The 14,740-nt window shown below is 37.3% G+C and overlaps 1 protein-coding gene across 5 annotated transcripts in view; it reads left to right on the top strand.

Moving 5' to 3' along the window:
- Nucleotides 1-14,740, top strand: part of usp2a (ubiquitin specific peptidase 2a) — a 31,843-nt gene that overhangs the window by 10,609 nt on the left and 6,494 nt on the right. The window contains exon 1 of one of the 5 annotated variants that reach the window (XM_026293182.1): nucleotides 5,215-5,745. The exons of 3 other annotated variants lie outside the window; for them this stretch is intronic. In XM_026293182.1, coding sequence (XP_026148967.1) covers nucleotides 5,590-5,745 — 156 coding nt within the window. In that variant the 5' untranslated portion in view covers nucleotides 5,215-5,589. Of the gene's footprint in view, nucleotides 1-5,214; nucleotides 5,746-14,740 lie in introns of those variants that run through there. One more of the 5 variants, XM_026293191.1, reaches the window with a different exon arrangement.

Raw genomic sequence — 14,740 nt, 5'->3', positions numbered from 1 at the left:
ATGTCTAAGATCAGTATTAATGAGGTCAGAAAGCACATCTGACCAACTTCACTTCCAGATTAATCCATATAACCACTTACATGAAGGCAGGAAGTTGGGGAGAGTGTAAAAGAGGGTGGAGTTTATTTTGAAGTACAGTAAATACCATGAACTCTCAGATTGCTTTTACTGTTATTCTATTGCTTCCAAAGCTTTATCGTTTTTAGTAAACCATGTCGTGTAACTTATTAATATGTCTGTCTGTGAGATTGTTTTTCATGACTGGTTATTACATTAAAGGCAAGACTCATTCTCTAGTAAGGACCTGTGATACAAACCTCATAAAACAACACTTCTACTAAAGAATACATGCAAAAACTTGCATTACCATATATGTAAATGCAGAACAATACTGCAATACTCAAACTGAACTGGCAAATATTTGTTCATTTCAATGTGAGAATTTGCTTATGTTCTCTCATATATTATTGTTTACATCATCCCGAGGTTTGGAGAAATTTGACTTTATAATTCTGACATTTTATAGATAAAAGAACTACCAGTAATCAATTAAATAAAAGTATGGGCAGATAATAAAATTAATTGTTACAACAACAAAACCCAAAACTGACAACTGGTAATGTACCACAGAATTAATTACAATTAACCTTTGTACTTGAGCTATGACCCAGATATTTATATTTAAAGATATAAGCATTGCGCAAGGAAAATAAAGAGACAATGAAGTATAAGTGACCCTTTCCTAAAATGGAACTGGCAAGCCTGAACTTGACTTGTATTCTCATTTAGCCTATTAAAATAATCAGCACCAATCAATCACGCTCAGACAAAGAAGTACATGGCTGGATGTCACCAGCTGGGCTATTTGTACTGTTAATTAACCCCAGACCTGTTTTATTCCAAGCACATTTAACACCTTCATCCCCCAGGACTGGTCAAGTGCAACTCATTCTGCAGAAACCAGCCTCAGTGAGGGTCCTGAATTTCATATTATGTTGTGTTTACAATATATATACTTATAAATAATGTATTGTGCTCAAAGTTTGTCAGTTGAAGCAAGACTTTTCAGCTTTTGTGAAACAGCAACCACAAGTGACAGTTATAGAATAATGTCATTTTTAGTATATTATAATATTCAAATCAAGCAAATGATCCAGTCCCTTCTCCAGGCCGAGCTCGTTTAGGTTTGCTAACATCGGCCACCATAAGCTACTGGTCATACCAGAACATGCAAGGTTATAACAGAAAAACCTGTGAGTGTATTGGACTGAGTGCATTTTATTTCTTATGACTTCACCTTGTTATTTGTTAGGGGATGAATTTGTTATATCTTTGTAAAAATTGTTCATCCTCACATGGTCTCTAACAGTTTCCCTCTGTTTCAAGTCTTTACACTGGGTAGGCTCACACTACACATTTAGCATAATATGAGAGCAGCATTAGTCTTTTCTTATAACTCTGTCACACTAATGGTAAAAATACTAATATAAAAATAACTAAATTTTGTTGGTCAGTACATAAATAGTACATAAGCTCTAAGGTTGGTAATTCCTAATTTATTAGCTAGAGTCTGTGTAAATATCTCCGTGACATTGTGTCACCTATTAGAAATCCCTAGAATGTAACAGTGATATGGAATGAGAGTGTACTGACCTATGCAGGATGTGCGTAATACATATTGCCTGACACATTTTGGGGGGTGGGGGAGGAATTTCAGAAATTATATCAGGATTGATGAGCATCATGATGACAGCCCTGTGACCACTTATCAAACCCTTATGTCATATTAAGTTAGCTATCCTCAGACAACATAGTGGAGTGGTACTTAGTCTTCTTGATTTTGTATTTTGTACAGCTATCAATTGATCTGCAGCTATCCATTTGATTAATCTCAATATGCTGCATTTTAAGTTGTTTGTACATCCCCACATTTTAGACACAATGGTAGCCCTACAGAGCTACCTGGAGAAACCAGAAATTGTGATATGGCAAGAGTGAGCAGTATTTGAAAATATGTTCATTTTTTTCCCTTTTTTTTTCCTGCTTTGTTGAAATGCATAAGCAGTGTTCCTACTATACACAGTTTGGATGATCACTTCTTGGCTTCAAGTTTAAGTGTTTTCTTTTCAAGAGAACCACCACCTTATTCTCATTATACTCACTAAAAGAACTTAACATTCCCTCTCCTCTTGTTGAATGTATAAACTCAATTATGCCCGTGTTATGACAGGGTCAGTTGAAATAGCATTGGCAACAGGCAAGGTACACCCAATCCTGATAGTTTCACAGAAGCTTGCAACACAAAAATAGCAGCTGCTTGTGCCACATGGTTCTGTCCTTGTGCCATGTTTATGAGTAAGGCAGGCTGGCTAACATGACCATCATCACTCTTGTTTTTCATGCCTAAGATTCAGAGCAAACCAGGACATGTCAAAAACATATGATGTAACCATTCATATTATGAAGCATAAAACTGACAGTGTTTGGCTTACTGTGTGTAGTTTTACTGTTACTCACAGCACAAAAAACAAAGCAATTAATGAACGCAGTGTAACCTGTCTGATTTTAGCCCAAGTGATTCTGCTCAGGCTTTGTATCTAGATGTTTTGTTGAGTCAACAATAATTGTAGACTGTCTGACACTCAGTTCACCACTTTGGTCAGACAGCTTATGGTTTCATGAAAAAACAAGTTGGAGCTTTACTTTGTCATTTGGCTCAGTTTTGTAACCTGTTTTCATGGGTCTGCTTGTCTGGTAGGTTTTGAGCCCATTATTCTTACATTACACTAAAGCTGCTGTCCGTTTATTTTAATGTAACATTCTATCACTACACCACAATCGATGCAATGGTCAATGACAGGACTTCAAAGCCTTATTACTTAGTTATTCAGACCTGTAGTATGTTTTAGAACTCTATTATGCACTAACTACTCACTTGGTTCTTTTACTTTTTAGCTGCTTATCCAGGTCAAGGTCATGGTAGTTGGGTGTGCAGCAGCCCAGATGTTCTTTCTGACTTCCTCTGGAGACCCTTAAACACTTTAACCTTCATTATTTGATCATTTGTACTTGGAAGGCCTCTTTATCAGCCACCCAAACAAACTGACAGAGAGGATCAACCCTGGGATCCTCCTAAATTAAAGAAGTCTTTGCCTGCTTGTGGACAGTGAGCCTTGCCCCCAGCCTAAGACTCTTAACCAGAGCCAAAGTTCATAGCTACAGCTGAGGGTCGATGAAAACTAAAAGTAAATAAATCAAGGACTCGCCTCAGATATTTGCACTGTGTGGGAAACCTTTGAACATATACATCAGACAAGTGCACAGTTGTCTCAATGTGTGTGTGAGAACCTCTGATTTGCACCGAGACTTCATAATCATGAGTATGTCCACACCTAGCTGACTAAACTGACTAAAAGGTCATGTAGATAATAGCTTGATCATTTTCCAACTATAATGGTTTTGTATCCAAACATTATCTGATGTCCACTTCTTAAATGACTGTACAGGAGAGTTAATTAAGTTCAGGGGCTCTCTCACATACTCCACTGAACTCTCCCCTGTACTACATATGAGGTGAGGTCAGCAGGTAGCATCATTAGGAATGCTATGTACTTTGTAGGAATGCAGATAAAGGCGCAATTATTTTATTCCCTCCAAAGCAATATGTTAGGTTAGGTTAAATTTAAAGTGAAGAGATAATCAGTCTGACATGTCTAATTTAGCTTAGGGAATGGCACAGCTATCCCTAGGTAATTCTAGTCAGACCTCGTGATAACATTGTACAGAAAATGTATTTTCCCCATTTTTATTCCAAACTTCTTAGTGTTTTGCATCAGATATCAGAATACAAACACAGGCCCTATGCCTCATTCTCATTTTGTAGTCTTCTACCTCAAGGATTTAGACATTAAGACATTCAGTACACACACTCATGCATGGTAAGCTTCCTATGATGGAATGTGCTTCCTGGCTATTTGTTGTGTACACACACACTGGAGCCTGGGACATGAGGTTGTTCCTGGGGACATGTTGCATATTCGTTACCTCAGACATCAGTTTAGCTGAAATGAAAAAGTATTGTAGATTACTTATTGTAATGACACAGTCAGTAGCTGAAAGTAAACAAAGTAAACTGTACGTTCATGAAAAGTTCTATTGTAATTAATAATTGTCATAATTTTGATGATCCTGAATTGCCTGTTCAGGTGCAGGTGCAGCACATTCTCATCTCGTCATGGTATTCTTTAGTTAAGTGATAATAATTTTGAGCATTCAAGAATTGATGGTTTACACTAAGTTGCACTGGTTTGGAAACTTCTTAAAAACTGTGTAAAAGGTCTGGCCTTAGACTATTTGTCATTAAAGCTTTCAACAGTCATTAGATGCTTGTAGTCAATAATCTTATGTAACCACCGGTAGTACTACAGCCTCCTACACCTAATATTTGCTAAACAGTTCTTTGTCGTGACAGTTTTACACCATCCAAATGGATTTGTCTTCTTTTCCTAAAAACAATATGAGGGTGCCGTCTTCAAAAATTGCACAAAAAAACCTCAATTATTGCAGGTCTAAGATATTGAACAAGTGACAAAATATATTGTGGTTCATATTTAATGATTTTTTTTTTACACTTTTCTGACTACTGTGCTGTGTGAATTTGATATCTAATGGTTTACTTTACTACAGACTATGTCACTTGTGACAAGGTTAACAGCAATATATTCATATTATTTTACTAGAGTGCAAAAACTCGTTGTCTTTTGTGAAAGAGTGAAACTACCTGAACTCTATTCTTTGTGTTGCTTGTGAAGTTGAAAACTGTTTGTAGGGCTGGATTTTAGATTTTAGAACAACTAGGTCTGATTGAGGTGAACTAACACCCCTGTTGTCACATTTATATTTGGTGTGTCTTTCATCTAGCTCGTCATTGTGTTTAATTGTTTTTAATGTAATATATTGTGGTATATAAGTCATCGCCTGGTTAGTTTTCGTCGTGATCATCATGGATATGAGTAGTCTCCTTGCTCCACGACATTAGTCCTTCAGAGTGTTACTGGAGCGTGGAGAAGGATGGACTCTGACGTTGACAGCACGGCTGGAGGCGGTCGCTGACGTTTGTTGTAGGCCGGTTTTAACTCGAGCCAAAAGGGGCGGACCTCCAGTCCTGTCAAATGGAATGGGAACATACTTTTATTTCCATTTACAGCCCGACTCTATTGACTGAACGCGCATTGTTTACGTGGAATGACAGGGATCAGCTGCTTTTATGTTACCAGGTCTTTTTTTAAAATCCATTTCAACTGTGTTGACGTTTCATCGTTTTCTATGGGGCTGTTATACTTTAAGTAGAATAATTTAAAGGGAACGCTGCAGGTCTTCTGTACTGCGTGATTTGTGAGATTTGTACCGTTACATGAATGAATGAATGACAACAGGCACAGAGGCTGAAAATCAGAAACGAAGTGGAACGTATAATTCGCCTTAGTACATTACAACACGACACAATAACCAAAGAGCAAGAGTGCTGAGAAATCCTTTGTTGGCGTCTGAATAACTTGCACCGGTAGTCGGCTACATTGCCCTTCCAGCATGCCGAGCATGCGGCAGTCCTACACGGTGACCGTACCTGAGGAGCCCCCGGCCGCCGCTTTCCCCTTTCTGAAGCAAGAGATGCGCAGAAAAGGTAGCGTGTCTGGGTCGGTACTGGTGTCTACTTTCGTAGGGCTTCTCATAAATCAAGCCAAGGTAAGAGATTGTGCTTGCTATTTTCCGTTATCCATGTCTGAAAAAGAACCCCAAACTACATTCAGAAATTAGGCAATTTAATGTTAAAACCCATACTACTGCTTTCTTTTCGACCGAGCTGTAAAACTCGTAAGGCAGTAATTAATACGTTTTGCTTAAGACTATTATTAACTATGAAATTAGGTAAATATAATATGCCAAGCATATAAGCATTCAGTTCCACAGACATTGGTTGCTGTGTAATATCCACCGTGTCTTCAAAATACTCCATGGAGGGTCGTAACAAGCTGTGTGAATGTACAGTAAAAAATATATAAGCCTATGAAGTGTTGTGTTTATTGTTATGCCGAATTTATTGAAAGCTCGTTACTTTATACTGTCTGAAAGGTTATATTTTATGTTGGAGGTGAAGGTCTGTGGGAGGAAAAATATCATGGTATTCCTTTTTAGGAGAGTTGTGGTTCGTTGCAGGCAGAAATGAAGCCTTTTGTCATTGTAACGAGGACACGTTTATTATAGTGATGATGTTATGTGCCTTTCAAAATATGATGTTAGTTTAACGTTGATTTGAGTCATTTACGGAGGTAAGCCGCTCTCTTAAGCCGCTGTACTCCGCTGTGCCAGGATCAGTAGGCCTACACTGGCAGGTCACTGATTATATAACAACCGGTTAATCCTTCTCATGCATTACAGCTGTTCTTATTACACTGCTCTTATGTATCTCCCTGTACGTATCTAATGGAAATGAATATAGTAGTAACCCGTTACGACAGGGCTTCTTTTATGCATTGGATATATGTGTTGATTCTGGCTGCTCCCACAAGTGTGTGTCTGAGTAGATTATATACAGTAGTCATTGGCTTTTTAAGTAATTGTGGCCCTTAAACAAAGAACAGAAAATTTGGTGGAGAAATTTGCAATATTCAGTACAAATGGTACTGGAATGGTCTGATATTGATTTGCTCATGTCATGTTTGCTCAATATACAAATATGTATTCTTTGCCCTAAAGCTGTTGTTACTGTCCACACCTTGTGTAGATAAATAGATGCTAAGTTGTGCGTACATTACTGGGTAAAGTCAGATTTAAAAACCCACTTGTCAGCTGTATTTGGCCTGATATGCAAAGAAAACAATGAATGACTTCTAGTTTGTGGAGCTGCAGTGTTCCAGCTTCTGTTATGTAATAAGAAATCAAATTAGAATGCACTTTAATGCTGGCCATATCTTGAAGCTTGGCACACTTTGTGTTTTGTTGTCACCACCCACCTGCTCTTCCTGGCCTGTCCTTTTCCTTTTTCATAATCTGTCCTCTACTCCTCTCTTTATATAGACCACCACATACATGGCAGGAAAACATGCCTTGTCTTTCTTTTTATGTCTGTATGTGAATTTTTGCATGATAGAAATGGGTGTACAGAATGTTCACATGAACCTGAACTATATGAGTGTGTGGGTGTGTGGTTATCCATAGACATGCACATGATTCTGCACATCTGGCTCTCAACACATGAGCTCTCACAGCAGTAAGGTTAAAGGTTGCTTTCTGCTGTAACGTTATACCTTTTACTCTAGTATAGCTCAGAATTAAAATTGAAATAATAGATTATTGGGTTGATGAATCTGAAAATTAACATTATCACAGTATTCATTACTTTAACAGATATTTTTCCAGTTTCAAAATATTGAGATACATGCAAAATTATATTTAGACATGATCACATTGATGTTGTATTGGAATTAGCAATAACACTGTTATGCATCATGCTGATAAACTCATTTTTTCTTTATTCCAAGTAGCTTAAAATAGTTAATTTGTACAGCAGAACAATAACATATTATGTTGTTATGTTCTGAAAATCAGGATAAAGATGCCAGTTAGGGCTTGAGAAATAATCTTTGACACAATGAGATTTTTTTTTTTTCTATTCTTTAATGGGCTGAACTATGTATTACTAGATTTTTACAATCACTGTTTGTTACTTAATCTAAAATAGAATCAGCAAATTAATCTGTAATGAAATAACTACAGATTTAATTTGAAAAAAAATCTGTTTTAACCTATGACAGATAAACCAAAATGTTTGACTAATAATATATTTTGCCATCTGAAAGCCATTTTTCTCAGAAATGCAATGTTATCTCTATTGATTTTTTTCAGCCAAAGACAAATATTTTGTGCATGTGGTGAGGGTTCATTTCAGAACCTGAATGTTCCATGCTGGTTTTCACTTGAATGGTGGTAACTTGGCTGTAGAGCTTTGATAAGGTTATCATGTGTGATATTTCTACAGTAATGTAGGCACTTTGCTGTACAGTAGTACTTGGTTATCTTCAGTGTACTTATTGAATGCTGTGGTATGATTTTCCACTGGAGTATATAGTGACTAAAAATAAGAAAAGCATAACAGTTGCATAGCTGTGAAGATGAACAAAACTGTTACATAAGGCAATACATTGCTTTATGGATACATGCTCTTTAGTCTGTTATTTAGTGGTGGATTTTAGCTTGATAGCCCCTGTGTGTGAAGACAGTGTGTGAAGATTTTCTTCTCACAGTCTCTCATCTAATGAAAGCAACCAAGGGGCTAGTTCATAGAATCATAAACTGTATTTATTTAGATTTCTCAGAAAGAAAGCCGTTCTTCTCAGTATGCGGAACCCACTGTTTGCATGTGAGCGTGTGTGAGAGAGATGAACTGTGGCTCCATGTCACTGGAAATACTGGCTCAACAAGCTCTGATTACTGAATTCATTCCTCTGTGCTTTTTGGAAGGGGGAAATTCATAGACTACCTCTCTTTATCAAATGGTGTGTGTGCGTGTGTGTGTGCGCGTGTGTGTGTGCGCACATTCACACACTAATTGGTGTGTGAGCAAACATGTCACATGGGAGAAACAATAGCAGCAAAAGAAGTAACTCTCTGAGAGACGGTGAGATGGATTGTTTATGACGATCTGCCAAACGGAGAGACAGGTTAGAACAGTCTGTTCTGTTGCTCTCTCTCACGTGTCTTTGCCAGACAATCAGCAGTTGGCATTCTGCACTGCCAGGTGGACCTCGGCATCCTGCTGCTGGTAGTGTGAAGTTTAGTTTACAATCCCAGAGACACAGCAGAGCAGAGGAAGGGAAGTGGCACTAGTTATTGCTTTTGAGCTGGGCAGCATGTTATTATAACAATGCAACAGCTGCAATTAGATATTAGTCATCCACAACGATTGTGTATTAACATTTTGAGCTCCTGTCAGGATCCATTAATATTTTTAATATTAATGTTTTATGTGTTCTGGTGTCCCATGATGGTCTAGAAGTTGTTTCATGGGGTTTCTAGACTACTTGAGTGGTCCAAAATTTGTTGCCGTGAGACAATATAAATGTCAGTCACCCAAGATTTTCCATACTATTTTCTATATTACGCAGACTTGCTTTCTACTTAAACTCTAATTATGGGCACACATACAGAGATAAAAAATGGTCATAATTTCATTGGCCAAAGAGAAGTTGAATCTAATAGCAGATGGTACAGTGAGTTTCATGCATTTGTAGGTTGGAATTAGCTTCCCTCTGGGATTTCATTAGGCTATATCACTTGAGCTCTGAGCTTGTTATTTTCTCATGCCACCTCCAGCCTCCACAAGGTTTAAATTACTAAGGAGGTGCTGTAGCAACAAGTGTGTGCAGGTTGTTGGAGGATGTGTGTCTTTAAAAGGTTAGGTTTAATGTTAGCTTCTCTTCAGTGCAAACAGCAAAGAAACATTTTTGTCCTTTGGTGCTAGCAACCAATGTATGACAAAATGCAACATACACAAATTGTTACTAGCCAGTGTAGTTTAATAGCGTAGGAGTCATGCTTTAATGTCACTCTATCAAACATATCTGCTGAAACATTTCTTGCCAAAGTAGGAATTAAATGTTCAGTACCCTATGTCAACAAAGAAATGTTATGTTTATGTTTCTCATCAAATCTGATTGCCTATACTGTATCTGTCAGACATATCAAAGGTGTTGAATGCGTTCTAAAAAAACTGTAGTAATTAAATGTCTTAGGTTTTCTTACGTTACAGCTCGCAGAGCCAGAATCAGGGATTATTCATTTCTTCCAGGCTCTTTACCTCGCTTTGACCCATTTTCTCTAACACCACACTCCATCTCTCAGAACAACAGTCCCACATTTAACTGAGCAGTGGATGAACAGATTTTACTTCCACTGAGCTGGGCACATGCCAAATGGACATTTCCGCTGTCTCATATTCCCGGCTTTAGGAAGCAATTCAACCTGGTCCCTGGAATGCTTTTTAACGCCATCTCTCTATTCAAGATGTGTTTTTAGCCTCAAAGGAGTAGAATTTCCAAAGTAGCTTGCTAGTTGCCTATGCTGTTCCCGTCATTTATAAATAAAGTATTTATATAAACCTACCCTCTCTAGGCTGCCTTGCTGGAAAATGGCCAGAGCATGTATATTCCTTCATGTGATTGGTGGTTTTGTATATCTTTCCTCTTACTTTATTTCATCCACCTTTTCATATCTTTTTCTGACCAAAAAAAGTCATTTTCTGTCATGCAGTGATACTGTGATGGAACTCCTCTACTTTAATACTCTACTTCAATTTTATTGCCACCAAGAAAATTAGATGGATAAACTAATGTTTACTTTTGACATGTAAGGTTGTTATTTGCTAAACCATATTATTATATTGTTAAATACTTTAGCTGTATTAATTGTAATTAATGTATTTGTTTTGATCAGGCTCATGATCAGCCAGTGGCTGCTTCCCAATTCTGCACTTAATGTAGGGGGTTACCTTGAGTCAAAATACAGTATCTGGTAGCACATGGTCACAACAGTCAAACTGAAATCTTATAATACAGTTACAATTACACCCAATACTGATACATATAAGATCTCCAGTGGTCTCTTATAACAGTGATAATTTGTGTATTTTATTTGGTAATTTAGACAATGGATGAATCCCAGGAGCATGTGATACTGCAGTCATGAGCTCTAAGTGCTCAGTAACAATATAAATATTATGCTTCCATCTTTTCCATCTCTACTTGCTTGAAAAACCCAGCCTGAGTGTCTGACTCCCAGCAGAACTTCCACAACAGAAGTACCTTTATAGCATTATAGTCATGCTACAGGGTGGTATTATAGCTTGAGCCAGTGATTCATGGATCAGTGCACACATATATTAAAGGGTCTAAAACACACTGCTTTAGATCTGAATACACAAATCATGTGGCTTCCACTGAAGAGAAGGGAAATACCAGAGCAGTACTGCTCCGGGGGGGGCAGAACAAAATCCCATATGTACATCATGTTTTCATATGGTTTGAGGTTTGACTGGCACTCTTTGTTAGGTCATTTTGTATTTGTAATGGCATCCAACTGGAAAATTAGCGTCACCAGTTGTTTATTTGGATGAGGCAACTCCTGTGATTTTGTTTTTTATAATAATGGATGGAGACTGATCTTTTGCAGTTCCTTTTTTTAGTGTGTGATTGTAAAATTGAAATGCTGAATATCAGAATAAAATATTGTCTTTCAGCTTCAATCTAAAAATATTCTCAGTATTTAAGTCACATCTTCTCCTTGTCATTCCCAGCTACTGTAGCTCTGCATACGCTTACCTCTCATACACACGACCTCTCAACACTCAACCCTGTCACTGTGATGTCACCATGTCCTCTAGCTTTGCATCTGTGAAAAAGTAAGAAAAACGTTGCTATGGAGACAGAGCTGCAATGTTGTTTCATCATTGTGACGTTTGCCAAGCTGTCCAAAGGATCAGCCAATTGCAAGTGGACAAGCAGGCGTTATTAAAAGGCAAGCTGCTATTTTTGGGAACAGCCATTGCATTACTCAGCAGAGTGCAGCAAAGCCAGTCATACACATTCCAGTGGTGAGGGAAGATCCTGTGTGGCTGGGTGTGTTATGATATAAAATATGAGGTGACCAGAGAGGATTTGTCCTGCATGTTGTCTGAACCATCGCTGAGATATGCGGCTGAACATACAACAGGAAGTGGGTGTTGGTATATTTACATTATGTAGCCATAATTAAGTTTTTTATTCAACAGAAGGGAATTTACAGAATGGAGGATTTACTGTAGATAAGCCATAGTTAATTAAGCAGTGGAGTTTTCCCTCCATCTATTATACTGACATTCTTTCTCCTCAATAGCAGACAGCAGGCTATATAATAGTAAAAAGCCTTTCCCTTATCACTTCATATAACTACATAAGTTGCAGGCTTACCTTCCTGATGAACAGACATGCTTCAAATCATGTGAACCTCCAGAGAGAGAGCTCAAGACAGGACTTTTTTTTTTTTCCTGCTGTCACATTCATGTCCTTTTTCTAAACCTGTGTGTGATCAGTGTTTTGGTTTTTATGCCCAATTTATTATTTTGGTTCACTCTCAGAACATCTGTCCTGAGGACGTTGTTTTCAGCAAGAAAGAGCCAACTGTGCATTACCTGCCCAATACCAAATATGAGACAGACAAATTTAGCAACTAGCTAGTACCATAGTGGATCATTTGGAATCTTAAAGTAATTCCCTCAGGAGTTGGTGGGGATAAACACATTGGATTTGCATTCATTAGGTGGGTACAATTATGATTGTAAATGAATACTAGTGTTGCTCTGTATCTGCTGGATTTATAAATAGGCAAATTTTACCTGCTGAAGATGTTCAGATAGTACCTTAAGGTAACAAGTATGTTAGTGTTGTGTTTACAAGTTTCAATATAAGACAGCTTTAAAAAGTTCATCACTAAAAATTAGTGCAAAATTTAAATGAAGAAAACATGTATCATTTAAATTGCTTTGGTTTTTGGACTGTTTGTTGTCTAAATAAGCAATGTAAAAAATTGCCTGTGAATTGTGAGAACATTTTTGACCTTTAATAGCACCATTGATCAATCAAAAAATAATAGCCGACAAATTACATTGACTTCAAGTTGATCAATGTATTATGGGCACCAGTTTTATCAGTGTAGAGCTGGTAGTGCTGCTGCAACAGCTTTTTTAAAAAACATTTTGCTTTGAAACAAATGATTGGGGACTGAGAATACAATTCTCAGGACACTCATATAATGTGTTTTGAGTCTGTCTATATCTTTTGATATGGTAAGATCTCAGTGGACAACTCTCTTGTGTCAGCAAGGTCATTAAGTGTATGCAAATGAATCTGTGCAGTCTATTGAAATGTGGTGTTTGTCAGGTCACATCCAGGGTGTGGTCAGGCTGCTGACCACAAGACTTAGTATGTATGAGCTGCCTCCTGCCTCTCTAGCACGTATTGTAGATTTTATTTTGTTCAGAAGACCTGAAACCAGATTATGAAGGATTGCTTTTTTTAGTCAAATTTATGTAGCATGTTATTTTTCTTTGATATAAAATTGGTCTCATACTAAGGTAACAAGTTTTAAACCATTTTTCTTATATGGTTTTATGTCCCTTTTCCCCAATTAATGCTTTTGAAGTCAACTCTGGAACCAATCTTTCTTTATCTTTCCATGTTGTGGTTATAGTTAAATGGGTGCAGCTTTTGCATGGTCTCCTCTTGAATTTGCCCAATTTTAATGGTGGTGATGTGCTTTAGACTCATTAGAGGTGAGGGTACCAGGTAGTATGAGGAAAAGATGGATTTCCATTTCCAGTGAGATCAGGTGACTGGTGCTAAGCTGCCAGCCATGAAGAGTTGCTCTTTGCCTAGAAAATACAAGCTCAGATTACCAGCCTGTTAGTTTCTGTGTACAGTGGGCTAACCACAGGTTACCCTGTTTTATGCATTTTTTTGGTTTCTTATTTAAAATCACTGTATTGTCATGCAGTTATTGTCACACCATGACTGTGCCATGAAGAAAAACATAAGTGAAATGGAAGGACGTGAAAATGATTTGAAGTTGGCACTGCTTCTTTTTTTTTTCTTTCTTTTTTTTTTTTTTTTTAAAGCATAATTGTCTACTGCCTCTACAAGGGCACAAATGCATTCCTTATCCACCACCTCTGTGTTATTTCTTCCTCTGGCAATGCAATTATATAACCACTCAACTTATGTAATGAAATTTAACTGCAGCAAGTGATGACATAAGTTCTGCAAAGCCCTTTACACCATTTTAAGGTTTTGAAACCATGATAATATGATTTTCCATCTGTTGTGTGTCACTGAGAGGAAATGTGAATATTTCATGCTCTTCATGCACTGAGAATTTGCAACAGTAAATGCTGCAGTGTAGAAAATCCTTCACGTGCTGTGATTCCATATTATCTAGTGTTGTTGATGAGATCTCTGCCATTTGGGAGCAATTACCAAGAGAGGAACTTACTGTGAGATAACAAGTTCCTCTCTACAGCCGATGTTCACCAGGATAAACCTCCTGTTTTTTCCCAGACAGGCAAAACATTCACACACATTCAACTGTGTGTAGATAGATCACATCTTTGTCACATGTCCTGGTTTCCTTGATTCGGTACACTTAAGCAGTGTTAGAAATCAGCTGGTGGCAAAGTACAGTACAAATATGGGTTATTCAGGAAAAAGTTCAAAAAAAAGAATATTATGGAAAAACACAACAATGTAAATATGTCTCTGGTAAATGAAGAGGTGTAACAATTTTCAACCACTTGTGGCGTCAATATATGAGAGATTAAAGTATCTTTCTAAAGAAAACCTATTTTCTAGTATTTAAAAACTCTTTTTAATTTATTATTCCTCTTTTATTAATGGAAATGCAGGTATTTATGTGCTCCAAATTATTTGTGGAGAAATGCCTAGCTACAATTTTACGTTTGTCAAATACATAAAAGTCTGAAAAGTCTACAGTCATAGCTAAATAGATATAGTTCCCATCCATGAAGTTTGTCCAGAGGTATTTTGGGAAGTGTAGGCTAACTAGAAGAAAAGTAGCTAAGAAAAGAACATTTCAGTAAATGTTGGATGTTGAAAATGTTCCAATAGACATTATTTATCCCTAAAAGTTGTTATTA

The sequence above is a fragment of the Mastacembelus armatus genome, chromosome 13 (genome assembly GCF_900324485.2).
Source record: "Mastacembelus armatus chromosome 13, fMasArm1.2, whole genome shotgun sequence".
In the NCBI taxonomy this organism is placed as follows: domain Eukaryota; kingdom Metazoa; phylum Chordata; class Actinopteri; order Synbranchiformes; family Mastacembelidae; genus Mastacembelus; species Mastacembelus armatus.
Note: the sequence above shows the minus strand (reverse complement) of the source record. Positions and strands in the feature narration are given on the sequence as shown.